This window comes from Anguilla rostrata, chromosome 4, assembly GCF_018555375.3.
Source record: "Anguilla rostrata isolate EN2019 chromosome 4, ASM1855537v3, whole genome shotgun sequence".
Lineage (NCBI taxonomy): Eukaryota > Metazoa > Chordata > Actinopteri > Anguilliformes > Anguillidae > Anguilla > Anguilla rostrata.
Genome location: NC_057936.1, coordinates 1389193 through 1408343, shown reverse-complemented (window position 1 = coordinate 1408343; position 19151 = coordinate 1389193). Strand labels below are relative to the sequence as shown.

Here is a 19151-nt window from a genome sequence, read left to right as displayed (position 1 = left end):
CCAGGTAACTCAAGTCCCACACAATCTCAAAACCCATCATTGTACACTGCCCGTTCTCAGAAATACTGCACCTGTTCACGATATTGCGCAAGATCCCTTGATTACATTCGCCCGGCGTCTTCGGTTCAGCCGTTTGTTGAGCAGCCTGATTGGGGTCAAACGGTACTTTCTTCTGTTGGGTCGAAATGGGCGGACCCGTTGTCTGTGAGAATCAGTTCATATCGATAAAGATAAAAAAATCGTTTCTCCTTAAATTATTTAAAACACAGTCTGTTCTCGAGAGCTTTTCTGGAATATCCCGCTACCTAAATGGCCACATCTATACTTTTAACACATTTCTTGAATTGGCAATATTACATTTAACTGCCAGGGAGCGATATACTATTTATTTGTGGCTGTCGGGATTCTTTGATGCATGCGCAGCAGAATACCCAGGGCGCGTTACCAAGGCGCCCACGTGGGGAAGCACGCGGCGGGAGCCCGGCACAGGAGCCGCGGTTTCCTAGAAAAACAAACAAACGCGAAGGATGGGGGCGAAACGCGATGTTTTCCTGGAATGGGAGACGAGCTACTTCACTATGAAAAAAAAGAATAAGAAAAACTGCCAGACCGATTTTATACCCAAATTTAAACTCTGCACCCCTTTAAGCTTATTAAGGGATTTTCAGAGGGATATTAAATGCACGCGCCGTCCATGTGTGAAAATTGTTCTGCACACCTGGAGGAGTTTAATCGCGCGGAATATATTAGTGAACGGTTTGTTCCCCTCGCGTCTCTAAAATCAAGGTAGCAATGACTTGTAGTGTACCCAGACAAACCAAAAGAATGTAAGTTGCACGGAAACAGGTGAATCGTTCTTTTTTTTTTTAACCATTTCTTTTAATTTATTTTGTTTACTCTCATACCAATGAAAAGACCAACAGTGTGTTAACATGTTGTTATTAGCTCTACGGCGTAACGAGTATTTCTGCTTCCCTCTTACCGCGATATTTACTTTTACTTCCACTGCGCCTGTTTGTTCTCTTCGGAAGAGGCAGCCCGCCTCTCAGCGTGCGCCGGACGGATTTGCGATCTTTGCTGGGATTAGCGGCGCGCGATCACAGGCTCTCTCTGCCCGGCGCATCGATCTCATTCAGCGCGTGCAAATCGGTGACGTCATCGGTTGGTGCAGCGCGTGGGTCAGCCCGTTTGAACTGCGGAAGACCAGTCGAGGTGCTTGGGCTTGGGAACGGGACGTACACGCGCTTCGACTCATTTTCAGAAGATGACGAAGTATTGTTGCGTGTGTGCAGTTTTTCTTCCTTGTGTTGTAAAAAAAAAAACCTCAGGGTAGTTTTATAGCCTCATTAACAATACAGAGCGCAATCAATACAGTAGATTTCTCATTTTGTTCCTGTTTATCAGCTTGCCTAATTATTCCAGGACACAGTTTGTCTGTGTTTGAATGCATATCACTTGTATGCCCTTGTCAATAGGCACGATTTGTTTTAAATTATGGCTTTTAATGTGACTGCTTGAGATGAGTACCCTGCCAAAAGTAAGCCTGCTGATTGCAGGAGAAAGTGACCTTCTGTATTCTCAGAGTACACAAATGTGTTTCGGGTCTGATAGGCCGTATATCACAGAGGGAATGAGGAACTTTCTCTCCTAATCCAGTTATGGAAGTGTGCTCATTACTAATACTGCACTAATAATGGAAGTTAGGGTTCAGAGGTGTGGAGGCAGAGTTTTTTGCGGTTAAGTACGGGGATTCTGCCATCTTGTTTGCGAGTAACGCAGTGTCTTCTGGCCTATTTGTCACCGATGATGTTGTGTGTGCGATTGCTGGCAGCAAGGAAATCTCTTCCTCATCAGGGCCTCAACCCTGATTGCAGATTGAGCAGACCTTGTGCGCAGCGAGAAGCATATTGCTCTTTGTGTTCCTGCTTCATCGCCAGCAGCTGTTCACACTTAATGCTAAACCAGAACGATGCCTTGCACAGTCTTGGAATGCATGCCAAGCTCAGCCAAGCTCGACCAATGAGTGCCATCTGCCGGCCGCAGGAGGGCGGGGCTTGATGCGTAACCCCACCCTTTGACATCCTGCCCGTCCAACCCAGAGCTTCGATTTGTTGTGAACCAATTGCAGGGGCTTGGATGTCAAACACCCACCTGTCAACACCTAACCCTGCCCCTCCCACACCCTGCAGTCAGATGTGGACCAAATGCACACTTTATTTTTTTTTTTTACGTCCTTCCATCCAGCCATTATCTATACCCTCTTATTCCTGGTCAGGGTCGCGGGGGGTGCTGGAGCCCGTCCCACTGTGTGGCCCTCCTTACGCACTTAAACCCTAACCCTCTGAGCAAGTCTTTCTGCCCCTGTCCGGAGAGGCCGTACTCCACTGACCGCTCGCAGGGCTGCCGGTCATACCGGCGTTCTGAAAGCGCCGCTCTGTGTCGCCGGCGGTCCGAGCCGCGGCCGGCGGCGGTACAGTAATATCGGGGCACAAAGGGGCCCCTTGTGGACGAACAGACGCCTCTTTGTGGCGCGGGCCGAGACGGGGTCCTGCCCGTGCGTCCGTTTGCCGCGCTTTTCATCGGAATGGCGGATGTGAGCCGCTGGGGGGGGGAGGGGGGGAGAGGCGTCCCCGCTGGGGGGGAAGCCTGCTGCTTTCTGCGAAACCGCCAAGTCCAGCTGAGCCGCGGCGGCGAGGTGGAGAGGTCGGCTCCTGTCGTTCGTGGCCGTGCGGCTGGGCGATGTAACGCCCGGTGGCGAGTGCGGGTGATCGTTGTGGTCACGGTGCTACGGTTACTGTCGCCGTGGTTTCCGGTGGCGACCTGATTGCTGCCATCTATCTGCAGACGGGCTCTTTTTCTTCTTTTTTTTTTGTCGCAGCGTTTATCTGGGCGCGCCCTCCCAACATCCCGTTTAGTCCCAAGGTGTGTCTATTCCAGCTCACTGATTATGGGGACGTGTCACATTAAATTTACATGGGCTGGCCTCTCTCTCTCTCTCTCTCTCTCTCTCGTCCTCTGAAATGCCATCGCTCTTAATTCACCGCGTGGTGTACCGGGGGGGGGGGGGGGGGAGGCCTCCTTACCTGACGTTTAAACAGTCCCGATAGCCGCCGGTGATGGATGTGGTGTCTGCTCGGCCCGGCCGTGATTTCAGAATGTTCCGGCAGGTAGCGACGGAGGAGGAGCGTAGCGGATAATGAATCCCTCCTCTCCCCCGGACCCCCTTCCTGTCCCCGCCCCGCCCCTCCCCGCCCCCCTCCTGCCCCCCCACCCGCCCGGCTCTAATGAATTCTTTCTCACTTCCTGCAGGACCCAGACACAGCGGCCGCTCGGCGGGGCTCTGACTCATCGGCGGGACGGGAGCGGCGGATGGCGGCGCTGCCGGCGGAGTTGGCGGGATGGGCCGCGGGGCTGCTGATGGCGGGGCGCGGCCGGGCCGGCGGCGGCCAGTGAAGACGTCGCCCGCGCGGGAGTGAAGAGCTGATGGGAAATACTGGGCATGCGAAAGCGCCTCTGAAGGTTTTGACAGCCACGCCCTGTGGAGGTTTGATACCTTGCTGCTGATCTCCCCCCCCCCCCCTTGCGTGTGGATATAATTGGGGGTTTCTGCGGGGGCTTTTTGAGCTCCTGGTGCGACCGTGGTTCGGAGGCGGCGGGAGGCGGGAACATGTGGGCGCGGTGGGCGTGGAGGGCGGGCCGGGTGTGGCTCCGCCCGGGCGCGGCCCTGGCCCTCTACCTGTGGATAGCGGGCGTGGCTCTGCAGGCCCCGCCCTGGAACCCTGAGAAGCTGGACGAGTCGGACCCCGTGGTGAGCACCGTGTATGGGAAGCTGCGCGGGTTCAAGAAGGAGCTCACCAACGAGATCCTGGGCCCGGTCATCCAGTTCCTGGGGGTGCCCTACGCGGCGCCCCCTACTGGCGAGAGGCGCTTCCAGCCCCCGGAACCGCCCGTCTCCTGGCCGGACGTGCGCAACGCCACGCAGCTGGGGCCGGTCTGCCCCCAGACCATCCTGGAGGGCCGGCTGCCGGACGTCATGCTGCCCGTGTGGTTTACAAACAGCCTGGAGGTGGTGAACTCCTACGTGCAGGACCAGAGCGAGGACTGCCTGTTCTTAAACATTTACGTCCCCACGGAGGATGGTGAGTTAAAGGAAACAGGTGTAAAAAAAAAAAAAACCCTACGGAGGGGGGGAAAGGTTTTTATTGTTGTTTTTTTTTTGTGGATAACAGACAGGCGTGGTTAAAGCAAGCATGACCTCTGACCTCTGCCCTCTGCATGTGACTGTTTGACCTCTGTGTGCATGCTGCAGCGCTTCCCTCTGCTTCTCTGTTCAGCACTCCTGTGTGTGTGTGTGTGTGTATGTGTATGAATGTGTGTGAGAGTGTGTGTGAGTGAGTGAATGTGAGTGTCTGTGTCTGTGTGTGTGTGTGTGTGAGTGTGTGAGTGTGTGAGTGAGTGAATGTGAGTGTGTGTGTGTGAGTGTGGGTGTGAGTGTGCATGTGTGTGAGTGAGTATGTGTGCGTGCGTGTGTGTCTGTGTGAGTGTGCCTGTGTGTGTGTGTGTGTGTGTGTGTGAGAGTGTGTGGAGTGTGCCTGTGTGTGTGTGTGTGGTGTGTGTGTGTGATGTGTGTGTGGAGTGTGCTGTGTGGTGGTGTGTGTGTGAGTGTGTGTGTGTGTGGTGAGAGTGTGTGTGTGTGGGTGTGGTGTGTGTGTGTGTGTGTGTGTGTGTGTGTGTGTGAGAGAGTGAGAGTGTGCATGTGTGTGAGTGAGTGTGCGTGTGTGTGCATTATCTCGCTCACCACAGCACGTTCATCCAGGTGACCGCGAGTCTTCCTCGCCTCTCTTCCTCCACACACCTGACTGCCATCGGCCGTCCTGTGTCCATTGTGTGTTTCGGCACAAAGCGTTAAGCTATTAAAAGGGTGTAAATGGTGATTGGTTGATTGTTTGATTGATTGGTTGATTGTTCGAGTGACTGACTGATTGGTTGATTGTTTGGTTGATTGATTGGTTGATTGCCTGATTGGTTGACTGATTGAGTGATTGATTGATTGAGACAGAAAGGACGTAACTCTGAAACGTTTCCTCCTCAGTCAGAAAGCGGTGTTGCATGCTCCTGCTGTGTGTAATGGAGCTCCATGTTATTTTTTAGTCTCTATTCATTTTGCAGTAAAAAGAATGTCCAAGGAATGTGCCAGGAAACCGGGCAAGAAAATATGTAGGAAAGGAGGTATGTATCCCACTCCACACAGTGCCCTGTGCCTCAGAGGAGCCTGAGCGCCCCCTGCTGCCCACATGGGGCTCTGCATACTGGGAGGTCAAAGGTCAGAGAACTTTCCTGTAATCGCTGTGAAGCCGTTTGTTGAGAATTCAGCGAGGAGGAGAGGGGAAGACTTGTGTGTGAGACAGGAAGGGGGAGAGAGAGAGAGAGGCTGGCCTCAGGGATGGTATCTCTGTGGTATATCTGTGGTATCTCTGCTCCGTTGGCCTGCACTGGCTGTATCCATCACCGCTTCGTGATAATACCCCCCTAATCCAACCCCACTCCCACCCCTTACTGCCGCTGCTTTAGCCATTTTGGGTTCCACTCCAACCCCCCTCCCCGAGCTAGGACTACAGAGAGTACCCCTACAGATTCTGAACACGCACCAGATACTCAACTCCATCCTCTAGCAGTGAAAGTGAAAGCTCTGTTTGTTGAAGGTGAGGCATTCCAGTCCAGGTCTTCAGGAGGATATTCCTCAAAGGGGGATCTGTCCAGGTGCACTACTGAGGAGAAAGACCTGTAGTGTAAAGTAGCACCAGCCCCCCCCTCCCTCCTCACCCCCCGGCAGGGACCCCCTGCAGTTAAGAAGCAGAGGAGCTGGAGGGAAGGCGGGAGTTCAGTATCTGGTGAGGATAATGAATCTGTGCCGGCTTTTTACAGCGTGACAGATCCTTCATATCCGTAACGTCAGCGCGTGGAGATTTCCCCGCTGCGCGTCGAGATTTCCCCGCCGTGCGATGCGCGATACAGCGAGAGCAAGCCAATGAGATCACTGACTGACACATCCGCTGCCTCCTGGGCCGCCCGGGGCCTGCGGGGGAGGGGGGACGGGGTGGGGGGGGTGCGGGTGCGGCGGTCCGGAGACGAGCAGCCGGTAGCTTCCTGTTTCTCCTCCGCCCCGCGGACGGGACCGGGTCAGAGACGGCCGTCTGATCCGTGCGTCCGAGGAGCTGCGGCGGCGTTCTGCTAAAGCTAGCTTCTCACGCTTACGCAGCGCCGGCTGGAATGTTTCTATTTTTAAGCTCATGGATGTCAGAGAAATGAGACTAAGAGCACTGGTGCTTCCTGCCCGTTCATGATATATTCATATAAAATGTGTTTTTGAAGTGGAGCGAAGGGAAGGAAGGAATGGCTTTCTCTCCAGAATCTGGTGCATGTTTGAGCACGAATCTGATCAACAGTTCTTTCGCAGCCATACTTGTGTGCCACATGGGAGAATTTTTTTATATGTTGTTTGAGTAGTAGTTGGCTTTAGGTGCAGTGTTTGCTGAATGTTCAGCCATATTGTTGTCCTGCATTTGAGAACAATATCAATACCGTACCATACTCTGCACAGTCTGTAGTATAATTGAGCAGCTTGTGTGGAAAGGGGCTGTGTAGCAGTTCAACATATTAATCGGGAGCTTTGTGTACATTGGGCCTGTGGTGGTACAGATCTGTGTATTTATACAGTGTTTCTACCTCCTAGGATATCGGTAACAGTGCATAATGGTGAATACCTTTTCCTGTAGTCTGTTAATTCTGTTGTGAACATTTTTACATTTTATCATTTGCAAAACCTATTTTCCTTGTTAGAAAAAACAAATACACAGCAAAAAACGTGCAGAAGGTACCGGGCCTCAGGAACATATTATAATTGGAAAGGAAACGACATGATAACATGGGGTTATTTATTTTAGACTGTATCAATGGTGATTGGTTGCGATGTACCTGTTCATATCTATTCAGTCATGGAAATATGTGTTGTGTGTGTTATTGCCATGCAATGCACAGTATTGTTACGTATGGTTTCTCCCTTGAAGTTTATGTGGAAGGAGTTCACCTGTGGGAGGAGCGTACCTCACGCACCTGTGAGAGGAGCTCACCTGTGGGAGGAGCGTACCTCACGCACCTGTGAGAGGAGCTCACCTGTGGGAGGAGCGTACCTCACGCACCTGTGAGAGGAGCTCACCTGTGGGAGGAGCGTACCTCACGCACCTGTGAGAGGAGCTCACCTGTGGGAGGAGCGTACCTCACGCACCTGTGAGAGGAGCTCACCTGTGGGAGGAGCATACCTCACGCACCTGTGAGAGGAGCTCACCTGTGGGAGGAGCATACCTCACGCACCTGTGGGAGGAGCGTACCTCACGCACCTGTGAGAGGAGCTCACCTGTGGGAGGAGCATACCTCACGCACCTGTGAGAGGAGCTCACCTGTGGGAGGAGCGTACCTCACGCACCTGTGAGAGGAGCTCACCTGTGGGAGGAATGTACCTCACGCACCTGTGAGAGGAGCTCACCTGTGGGAGGAGCGTACCTCACGCACCTGTGAGAGGAGCTCACCTGTGGGAGGAGCGTACCTCACGCACCTGTGAGAGGAGCTCACCTGTGGGAGGAGCGTACCTCACGCACCTGTGAGAGGAGCTCACCTGTGGGAGGAGCATACCTCACGCACCTGTGAGAGGAGCTCACCTGTGGGAGGAGCGTACCTCACGCACCTGTGAGAGGAGCTCACCTGTGGGAGGAGCGTACCTCACGCACCTGTGAGAGGAGCTCACCTGTGGGAGGAGCGTACCTACGCACCTGGAGAGAGCTCACCTGTGGGAGGCGTACTCACGCACTGTGAGAGGAGCTCACCTGTGGGAGGAGCGTACCTCACGCACCTGTGAGAGGAGTCACCTGTGGGAGGAGCGTACCTCACGCACCTGTGAGAGGGCTAGTACCTGTTTTTAGGAGCACCAAGCGTGTCCGAGTCTCTTCTTTTCCCTAACAGATCCCCTCCCAAACTACAGCGACATCCCTGATACTGATACCAGTGTTGTGCTGTGATTCACCGTTAAAACAATCATACTCAACAAGACCCAGGATTTTACAGCCTTGATGCACTATTTACAGACTCCTTGATGTGGCTTGATTGTACTAGCTTCTTTTTTTTTATTTTTTATTTTTTACCAAATCTTACCCTTGTAAAAAATGAAATATTCTTAAAAGATATTGAAATAAAATATTGTGAAGTTCAGAATATTGCAACACTTCATGCTGCATTTAGTACATTTAGCTTGGAATGTGTTTCAACCTGTCACAGCAATGCTTGTGCATTGATTACATGCTTAGTTAATGTGCAGATTTTACATTTTCCAGGCTGAAGTAAGAAGAAGTGGAGCTGAAAGTGTGTATTGATGCAGGAAGGCAGTGCTTCCTGTTCTCTCCATGGCAGTACATTATTTAAAGCAGCGACTCCCTAGTATTTGTTATTTAGAGGCATGATTAAATTAAATTAAATTTGTGTAATTAATTTAATCTTACAAGCTGCAGAAATCCCCTCCCCCCCAAAAGGGTTTCATCAATAATGGGACCTAGAAAGGGAAAATAAACGACAGGAAGTGTTGCAGTAATTTCAGACAAGGCCGCCATCAATCTCCCGCATTTTAGTGGTCTTACAAAATAATTGAAAATGGATTTTCCCCCTCGAAAATTCCACATTAACAGATTATTTACTACGATTCTGCACATTTTGGCAATTTAATATTTTATCTCTTCTGCATTAAATAACTCTTAATGAAATTTGCAACGCTCCCCTTTTGCAGCTCCAGGTTTAATTGGCTTATTGCTGATTTCCACATTTGGAAGAGTAATCAAATCATAACAAATACAAAGAACAGCGTCGCTTCATTGCTAGATTAAAAACTTGTTTAGATGTTCAGTGTTATTATTATTGTTCTTCTTCTTCTTTTACATTATAATGCTGGAGTCTAAATTAGGGGGAAAAGTGCTATAGACAGAAGAGGAAAAGAGATGAATTCTGGGTAAGATGTAAAAACAGGGTTTGGGTATGTCAGGTAAAGGTAGAGTGGGGTGGCGGTGCGGGGGCGGGGCTGGGGGGGGGGTGTGAGAGATGAGGCAGTTGACCTGTGATTTCTGGGGGTGTGCTGTGCTGTGTCTTTTTCTAGTGAGCACACTGTGGGGGGGGTGGTGTGTGGAAACTGATGGAAGGGGGCGGGACTATGTGTCACACCATTTATATTGTGCTCAGTTTACATCTGCAACCAGGTTTGAGCTGTGATGGGTGCTTGTACTTCTTAAGATTTACTTAGTTTGTTCTATGCTGTGTGTGTCTGTGCGTGTGTGTGAGACACACAGAGAGAGAACGTGTGTGTCCTAGGGGGGTTTTTTACGTGTTTTTCTTGTACAGATGCAGTCCGTTGTCCTCTCAGGAAATCAGACAAGAGTAATTCTGGTGGTTACTGTGTACATAACATGTAGCCTCTTTTAAAGATCAATGCCTTTTTTTGCGCGCGGGGGGGGGGGGGCTCAAAATACCGTACCTCTATAAACTTGATTGAATTCCGCAGCAGCCAGCGTTTTGAAATGCACTGTCTATGGTAAAGATATTAAGCAGTGACTGATGGAATTAGGACTTGGGAGACTGCGGAAAACTTATTAGAACTTTATTTACGGTGGATTGAATTTTTCTCCGAGGGCGTCCTGCTTCCTTAAAGCGGATACTTTATGTATTGTTAAGCTTTTTAGTAAGCCGCAATATGACTTCTGAGGAGTATTCTGTGCTAGAGTAAATATGAATTTAGTGAGACACCGGAACATTTTAAAAATAATTTGCTGTAGGCTAATAACCCCCATCCCACGTGTCCTTCACCTGCAGATGCATAAGAGGACAGTTTTTAATATATCGTCTTTATAATATTAAGGCAGTGAATATAAACGTTTATGATTTGATTTAGAATTTAGAATCATGGCTTTGCACACCGGTACTTTTTCACCAGGTCTCTCTGATTTAATCGTACCCATCAGATTAAAAGGTTGTTGGTTCAACCGAAGGGCAACCAAAATATTCCTGAATGCAGCAAAGACTTTAGAATACACATTAGCCTGCAGGAATATTTTTTGTATTGGCACTTAAAGATCGTGTTTATTTCGTAACTAAAATACATGTGATGCGATCGTTTAATAGGCTACGTTGCCATTCAGAAACGATTATCCATACAGAGCGGACAGGTCGTCAGACCGCTATCTCATGTGTTCAGAAATTACACAGGCTACTTTTCGACAAAAGGAAATATTATTATTTTCCTGTGCGTAGATTTGGAAAAGTAAGCATAGTTTAGGCCGACATCCTAATCTTGTGGCTTAATGAACACTGCAATAAAGCAGGGGTCCTCAATCTTATCCTAAAAGGGCCGACGTGGGTGCAGGTTTTTGTTTTAGCCTACCATGCGACACCTACTGTGACCAATTACCTAATCATGGTCTGCATTCAAGACCTTGCGAAGTAGGATCAGGTGTCTTAGCACTGCGCTAATAAAACAACCTGCACCCACACCGGCCCTTTAAGGAAAAGATTGGAGACCTGCACTGAATTTATCGGAGTCTTTAAAGACGACCTGCTTGGAGGTCGACAACAAAAATGATTGATATCCGGATAGATGCGACGGTAGGCTATCACAGTTAAAATCACAAGATGCTCTGACAAACCCGAAGATTCCCAAAGGGTGCAGGCTTGGTTTAATTTTGTGCTTGAAAATTGAGTCTGAGTCTGATTCTGGTTTGAAGTTTGACCCTGGTGTCTTTTTTAAAAACCATTTTAATTGAAGTGTTCAACATCAGAAACGACTCGACATGAATACATAAAATGTGCTCTGCTTATTTTTATATGACATGATTTGATTTTACACATTGCTTCCTCGGTTACTTAATTCTGTTGATCGGTGCTTTGTTTGACTGCGGAAAGCTGCTTCAAAGAGAATATGCTTTACATACGACTTATAAATAATAAATAATGTTATGCTCGTCCTACTGGTATAATGGCGAACGCCTATGAAGTAGTTACGATTCGGAACAATACGTCAAGACATGTTCAATTATCGAAGTCAACAGCATATGGATCAGAAAGTATTTATGTCTGAGTTTTATGCGAAATTTAAATGGAACGAGCAGACGAGGCACTGAATTCTGCTGTATGTGTCGTGTGCCAATATGAGGAGGCATAATGCAACGTGGCATACATGGTTATCGCTTTCTTTAATGTTCATTTTTCACAAATGATCTTAGTTCCAGTTTGTCTCATGCATAGTTAAAGCGTGCCGTTTGAAAAACGGAGGAATATTTCACAACTGACTCCGCTGCTTTGCTTGTTAGTTTCGTTCTTATGGCATTGCCGGTTTTTAAGAAAATTACTTCACATAACGGATTAGGGTATTTCACACAATGGCGTCAGAACATGGTTTTCGGCGAATGGTCTTGATCCAAGCCTATTTATTAGTTTTCTCTTCCCCCGTCCGCAATGGATGAGGGAAATGGGCGGTTTATGCGCGGCGTCGACCGGTTTTTCTCACCGTCGCGTCGCCTCGGTGCGTGTTGAAATGCTGCTTAAGATTCCTCGCGGTTTTGAATAGGACCCTCTCGGCAAACACCAGCCCGTGGGATGGTGCTGAGGAGAAAGGGGGCCCTGGGTGATATCATGTTTGGATTGGCTGGGCCGGTGGCAGCCGTGATAAATTCCGAAGTGCTCAGCCACTGCAGTGTGTTTAAAGCGACGGGCCTGACTCGGCTCGCGCGCCGCTTTATCATATCTCCTTCATTTCAGTGAACCGAGCCGGTAGCCGCTTTAATGGTTATCCCGCGCGCCGCATAGAGGCCATTACGTATGCAACTTGTGTTTCCAGGACGGACCCGATCAGTCAGGTTTCTATTATTTTGAATAGACAGCCGATGGCGTAAAACTATTACGAGACGCTACAGTCCAGCGATGCGACAGGTTGATCTATTCGAATGCTCACCGTACGTCTCGCGGACGTGCGAGTCCTGAGATCCAGACAAATGTTACTAATAATATCAATTCCCGTATAATAACACAATCATTTTATCTCTTTTACCCCTATACAGAAACGACGGTTAATTTTTTGAAAATCACTATTTCAAGCTCAGTGATTATGCCAATATTGTTGAATCTGCTCATCGTAATTTCCGGATGGCGATATTTGGAGCACTTTTCTACTTGATTATGCACATTGAATTGCATTAGTTTACCTTAATCAATGCCCTGAAATATTGTAGCTCATATTTTTATTATTATAAACCATTGAGTCACTGCTGAGTTAAAGCTGTGTAGGGTGCAGTGTAATGTGCAGGGAGATGGCTAGGCCTAACTCAGGGACCCAGAATGTTTGTGTTAAGCGAGCCACATACGGTCATGGTGCAGAGTGAGGGACAGGTATATAGTACAGTACAGATGCAGCACAAAGTTTTGTACTGTACAGGTATATTGTTTTAAAAAGTCTTGTGCAGTACAGGTGTATCGTTTTTAAAGGCTTTGTTTTTTGTTTGGAAGAGAGTACTAGGCCAGTCTGCTGAGGGGTAATGCAGTGATGCCCCCTTACGGTGGTCCGTTCCTCTGGAAGTCTACAGCAGGGGGTGCTCTCTCTTACCTGAAGAGGTGCGGGTCTCACCTGTGTGGGTGCAGGATCGTGCTGTAGCCCAGCATTGAGACTCCTGATTCAGCTCATCATGCCCTTCTGTCATGAATTTGGGAGATCGACTCACTGCTGGGCTAAAACACGAACCAGCACCCACAGCGGCCCTTTTTGGATAAAGTTTTACACCCCTGGTCTACAGTACGAGCGCTTTGGAAAAAGCTCCAAAGCTTAAACTGGACTGTAAAATAGACCCCCCCCCCCCCCCCCAACCCGACCCAACCCGCTCTCCCCCTGAGAATCACAACATCATCGTTTTCCTGACCCGAATATTTCCCTAAATGATGCATGTCCTACCAGCTGTGCGTATTTCGTACGGGTTGGAAGTGCTGAAATGCTAATGGGTGTACCGTGGCAAATGAGAACATTAACTTGTCATCGCACCCCCAGGTTCTTATTAGACTAAAATTGATATTCGTGTTTGATATTCAAATGAACAACTCCATATTTATTCAAATCGCAGATCCGTCTTGATTAGAAGGAAGCTCGTCCGTCTCCGATGGGCGCCGGATCCCACCCACACTCCCGACTCCTTTTAGCCAGCTGAGGTTTCAATTAGAGCGGAGATCGCTATATGGATCGCGCGCGGGAAGCTGTTCGGCTCGCTGAGTCAGGACTCTGCGCATGGGAACTGCGCATGGGACGGTCGGTCTGCGCAGAACGGGGCGATGTGCGCATACTGCACACGCACATTACACAGGCCGTGGGCTTAATCGCACGCTTACCCCAATCATCATTTGCACAAGTGGATGAAGGCGGGGATCAGATCTGGGACTGAGTGATTAATCACGGTCTGTGAAACGCCACAGCTGGAGCAGCTGTGATCGGCGTGATGTTTCTGTGCTTCGTTCAGTGTCTGGATATTGAGCTGAAGGTCCCGGAAAGACAAAATAAAGAGTGCGTTTCGAGCTCCCGGTACCAATCGCACACGAAACTCTCTTTAAATAGTCAATTGTCTGTTTATATTGATTCGCTTTTAGTGGCTGTACCTCTTGACCCTGTCACGGTACAGGAGATAACTGGTTCAGTCGGCGTCTTCGGGGAATAAGTGTTATTTTGCCACAGTATCTGACCCCTCGGTAGCCTCTGACACTGTGGCCTGTTCCCCTGGCCCGTCTCCTGGCCCGTTCCTGTGCTCTTGAGGTGTTGATGGAGGGACTGTGTTAGCGTCACGCTGCCTCGTGGACCGTGGCGCTGGGAGGCGTCGCAGTGCGGCTGTCGAATCGCTCTTGTCGTTCTTGCGTTCCGGCGTTCCCTGTTGTTCCGAGCGAGCGAGCGGTGAAACGTACGCGCCACTGGAAAATTATAGTCTGCATTCGCCAAAAAAAACAAGAACAAAAAAAAACGGAAGAATGCGCATTAGCATAACAAAACCCCCCCGCCATTATAACTCTGTCCGACCAATCGGGGCGCCTGCTGTGTTTGTTGCTCCTTTTTGTGATCCGAGCGTGGAATCCTGTTCCGAACGGACTGCCAGGTTATTTTAATTACAGTTTATGCTAAGCGGGGGAGCGTCGGTGTCTGAGCGCTCCGGCGCCCGCGCGGCGTGCTGCTGCTGGCTTCGGGCCCAGATGAGCGCCGCCGCTTTCTCATAAAATAAATGACAAATAATGAACCTGAAGGAGAAGTAGAAAGGAGGCGGTCTGACAGGCTGCTGCAGGCGCCCGCTTAGCGGAACGCTTCACCTGCAGACCGTCATGGCGGCCCTGGCGTTCGCCTCGCGGTGCGTTCATCTCCCCGTTTCGGGCTTTTCTGCTCTCAAGCTGTCTTAACGTCGCTCCTCCGCTGCGGCACTGCCAGTAAAAACATAAATGTCAGAGACCCCCGCCACCCCCCCGCCCCCACCTCAGACCGATTGCGTTTGCACTCCTCTCACTTTCTGCCATCGCACTGCAAGAGAAAAACAAGCCGTGAGTCATATTTTATCCTGACGTGTGTCCAGTAGCTTAGTTTTGGTTTGTGTGTGTATGTGTGTGTGTGTGTGTGTGTGCACGCGCTTGTGTGTGTATGTTTGCGTGTGTGCATGTGTGTGTGTATGAGTCACAGAAGCAGCTCACTGATTCTTCACACACGTGAAATAAACGGGCTGCATGTTGGTAACTGTGGCGATTGTCAGGTGATACCTCAGTGTCATACATCCAAAGTGCCAGCCGACGAATCAAAGACAGCCCAATGCTTCAGTCCTCCCCCTTCCCAGAAAGCAGTTTGTTCTGGGCACAGAGTTAAGGGCCGTAATGAGAGGAAGTGTGACTAGTTGGGTTTTAAGGCTTCTGTCAGTCAGAGGGGCAGCGTCCTCGGCGGCTGGGCGGGGGGGCGGCAGCGGCGGCTGGGGGGTCGCGGTGGCTGGGCTGGAGGGTCGCCACGCTGATACCCCCCCCCTCCCCCCCCCGGGCGGAGAGCACGGGCTTGGGCGGCGGCGGACAAATCAATTGGGTGCTTTTGTGTGCGCTGTCACCATGGCGACGGCCACAGACCCCTTTGTGCCTCTAATTAGACGCCTTCTCATCAATACCTCATCCCTCCCCTCATTAGGCAAGCCGCCGCCCGCGGTCCGATCCTGGCCGGGGGTGGGGGGGGGTACGGTCCCATAAACCTGTGGGACGGCTGCAGGCAGCTTTTGGGTTCCATGCACCAGCCAGGAGAATAAAAGAGTAGTTTGGGGTGAAAGTTCCCCCTTAATTCTGATCCCCCGCTGCGCTCCTGTCCCGTTGTGAGAGGTGAGCACGGGCCGCATTTGCATTTTCTGTGGAATTTAAGACCTCCTCAGAAATATTCACGCGCCCAGAAGACACTGCGTTCTTCACGGGTGGATTTATAGCGAAAGTGACAACTCAAGCCGCAGAATTAAGTGTCTCATCAATGACACATCTGGTGTCTCCTCAGCTCCGAGCATCTCTGGTGACACCGTGGTAAAACATGATCAAGAGGAAAGTTTTTTTTGTTTTTTTTTCTCTCCCCCCTCCCCTCCTCTCCTCTAAGAATTGCTCGCGCAGGCCAAACCGAACCTTCTGGGCTGTGAATTTTAAACACGGGCTCTGTTGAGCATTGATCACAGGGCTTCAGAAACTCTTCAGATTGTGAGCTTTGTGGTTTTAAACATGATAGCAAGACGCAATTACTGCCTGGTGTCCCTGTCAGAATGTCATTTTAAGGACACGTCAGAAACACTATGTTTGGCCTGAGCGAACACTGGCAGTGTTGCAGAATATGTTTGTGTATTAAAGACTGCAAGGACTGCTCTTTAATCAGTCTGGAGTGGGAGAGTACGTCTGGCCCCTCCCCAGGGTGATTTGACGCTGACAGACCTCGCTAACTCTGTACACGGCGCCGTTTTTGTAACTCTCTTGCGTTCCTGAGGCCGGCTGAGAAATGAGACTTTCCCGCCTGGCGTTATGAACATCGAGCGCGGCGCTCTCTTCATCCGCAAGGCCGTTTGGTCTTTGCTCCGTTCGGTCTGCAGCAACACGCCAAAAAATGGCGGTCTGTGGAGGGTTCTCCCTGCCCCGCCCCCTGACTCGCTGACTCCCTGCAGGCAGCGGCATCCTGGGTGTGTATGAAATGTGCCCGGGCGGGGGTGTGGGGGCGGGGGGGGGCGCTCTGCCAGCTTCCTGGCGCCATGGATCTGACCGAGGAGGCACCGTGGCGATAAATGCGAGTCTGTGATGTCACCGGAGAGGGCGCCTGACGGATTGCTGCTCCTGGCTCGGCCTGCAGTGTCGCCTCGTCACCGTTGATATTCCTTCAGAACGCAGAACGCAGGCGCTTCACACCGCGTGGAGAGAGGGGACGCCCTTTCAGTCCTGTTTTAATTGTGTACCTGTGGAAAAGAAGCCAAACCCCCCCCCCCAAAAAAGTGAACTGTGTTAAAGTGCTTGTAATTCTCGCACTAGGGAAAGGGATTTCTGCATTCAAATTAATTAATGTAATGTAAAAATTAGAATCAGTTTCCTTGGTGATCTGCTCATTTTAGATTATTGTCTGGCTGTAGCTGTAGAGTTTGACTATACCGCTCCGGGCTTAAAGACTAATTTGAGCACTGCCCGTCCACTGCTTTCTCACCGCACGACCTTGAGAAACGTCCTCAAGGTCAGGCGCTGCACCATTAGGCAGCGTGCAGATGACTCCCCTGACGGACGGGTTTGACGTTTCCAGTTTTGTTTTGTTTTGTTTTATTTACCCTTTTGTTTTTCTCCTTGCAGAAAGTGTTCTCGGAGCGGGGATGCGGAGGCTTTGTTGTTTGCGGAGGTTCACAGCGGTGGAGACGTCTGGGCCGCTCTGTGCCTCTGGATATTGAGATCTAAAAAAAAAATAAAAATCAGAAGTTTATTGTCAGACATTAATAATTCTATAAAGCGGCGCTTCTCAGTATTGGCGCCAGAGGAATTGGACGTTGGAAGCGGTTTGAGAAATGTGCCACGATGTTGTACTGCCTCTCTGAGACTAAAGGAGTTTGACGTAGTAGCCAACTTTCCTGCAACTGAATGGGGAAACTGATATAAAACATTGTATTTCATCAAAAAAACAGACAATGATACATAAAAACATAGATGATATATAATATAGGGGAGATGAGACTCACACTGTACACTGTAAAAGACAATTTTTGTACCATATGTGTTTCTTGCTTAGTTTTTTTTTAGTCCATCTTATTTTTTGTTCTGTTCTGGAGAGCAGTGTTAAAATCACTGATATTGTGGAGATGCAGCGCAGCATGTCTGGAATTGAAATGTTTGTGAAAACACTTGGCTGTAGAACTGCAATTAGTACCATGTACATACAGCGTTTTTACATTTGCTGTAGGCAATAATGGAACACATGCTATCTGCAGTAAGTACATTTGGTCATATGTTATCTTGCACCCTGAGTTGTCATTACTGCTGGAGGGAGTTTTTTCTGGGTTGAACTCATTAAAGGTTGATCCAGGAAGTGTTTACACCCTGAAGTGAATATAATTGGAAAATATTGTTTTCCAGATCTATTTTTTCTGTTTGTGTTTCAATGGCTGTTTTTAACAGTTTTTCTTGGCAGTGAGAGAAGCTGATGTCAGAACTTTGAGTGGAATAATGACCTCTAACGAGCTGTGTTCAATAGCATGGCAACCATGAGGCATTTTAAACAGACGCTCGAGCAGTAAATACACATACACAAAACAAAAGAAGCATACTGCCACTCAAACTGTAATTGTTTGAAAACCTTGATAATGGAAAACCAAATGCATGTTGTTGAATCATATTTTGGACATTGGTCAGTCATGTTGTGCAATTCATACTTATTGGCTGAAGATTCTATTGGTCGTTCGTCGCTGTTGATGTCTGGCCTACTACTGGTTAAGCAATTGAGCATAGTGGCCTTTACATTTCCTTAAAGATGCTTCTTTTCCCGGTCTGTGTCTGGTTTGAGTTTGGTTGTGGTCTTGGTGTATTTTGATCATCCACATCTGGTTTTGAATAATACTAGCATGGTCACCATGTATATCTCTCCCCTCTTCAATTTATCAGGATGTGCAGGCTGCACTGATTGGTTGCTGTTTCTCTTTGTCAGGTTGTGTGGGCTGCCCTGGTTGGTTGCTCTGTCTCGCTCTGTGTCAGGTTGTGTGGGCTGCCCTGATTGGTTGCTGTTTCTCTTTGTCAGGTTGTGTGGGCTGCACTGATTGGTTGTTCTGTCTCGCTCTGTGTCAGGTTGTGTGGGCTGCCCTAGTTGGTTGGTGTTTCTCTTTGTCAGGTTGTGTGGGCTGCACTGATTGGTTGCTCTGCTGTTCCAGTTAAGTTATTTCACCTGCCAGCTACCACCAGGTCATCATTGGACCTCGAATGAAATTCCCAAAGAAGGAAAATGATGCACATGTGCGGTGCACGGGGCGGCAGAATTAGCATATTGCATTACAGGTTGCTCGCCGGCTAGATGAATCTAAATTTCATTTTGTTAGAGGACTTAGATTCAGAGCTGGGTGAGTGAAGCTGAAAGACTCATAATGGAGGCTGTGAACAGGGTCGTGCTCCTGACTGTCTTTCCTTCGCCCCCCCCCCCCCCCCCTACCCCCCCGCAGCACGGACCGGTTTCCATCCGCAGTCTGACGGAAATAATATTCATAAAACAGAAACAGTTATGCTTGTAGGAATACAAAAGGCTTTTTTTATGTGAAACAGTCAGTGTCCTGTAAAAAATGGGAGTCATATTTCCCCTGTTTATTCTGAGGATTTACGAGCCCCCCCCACCCCCACCCCCCGTATAAACGGTGCGCTACAGAAGAATAGCTTGGAGCATTTTTCCTATTAAAGCTGTCAGGTTTTTAACTGTTGTGCTTGATTAACCAGTCTAGTGGCATTCAGGAATTCTCGTGTCAAACTTGGCTTATTCCCCTCCTTCTGTCTCAGACTGACAGCGATATGAGCCGTGCTTTATCCAGCTCTGACTGCATTCC

General features: G+C 49.3%; 1 protein-coding gene and 1 long non-coding RNA gene across 2 annotated transcripts in view; both read left to right on the top strand.

Moving 5' to 3' along the window:
• The window catches only part of LOC135254068 (neuroligin-1-like), a 236641-nt gene that overhangs the window by 50614 nt on the left and 166876 nt on the right, over nt 1-19151 (top strand). Inside the window, exons 2-3 of the mRNA XM_064334019.1 lie at nt 3310-4139; nt 5170-5229. Coding sequence (XP_064190089.1) covers nt 3668-4139; nt 5170-5229 — 532 coding nt within the window. The 5' untranslated portion in view covers nt 3310-3667. The remainder of the gene's footprint in view (nt 1-3309; nt 4140-5169; nt 5230-19151) is intronic.
• Nucleotides 9290-17695, top strand: LOC135252174 (uncharacterized). Its single transcript, XR_010329345.1, has 2 exons — nt 9290-10692; nt 16930-17695. It is a non-coding gene; the product is annotated as an uncharacterized LOC135252174 (long non-coding RNA).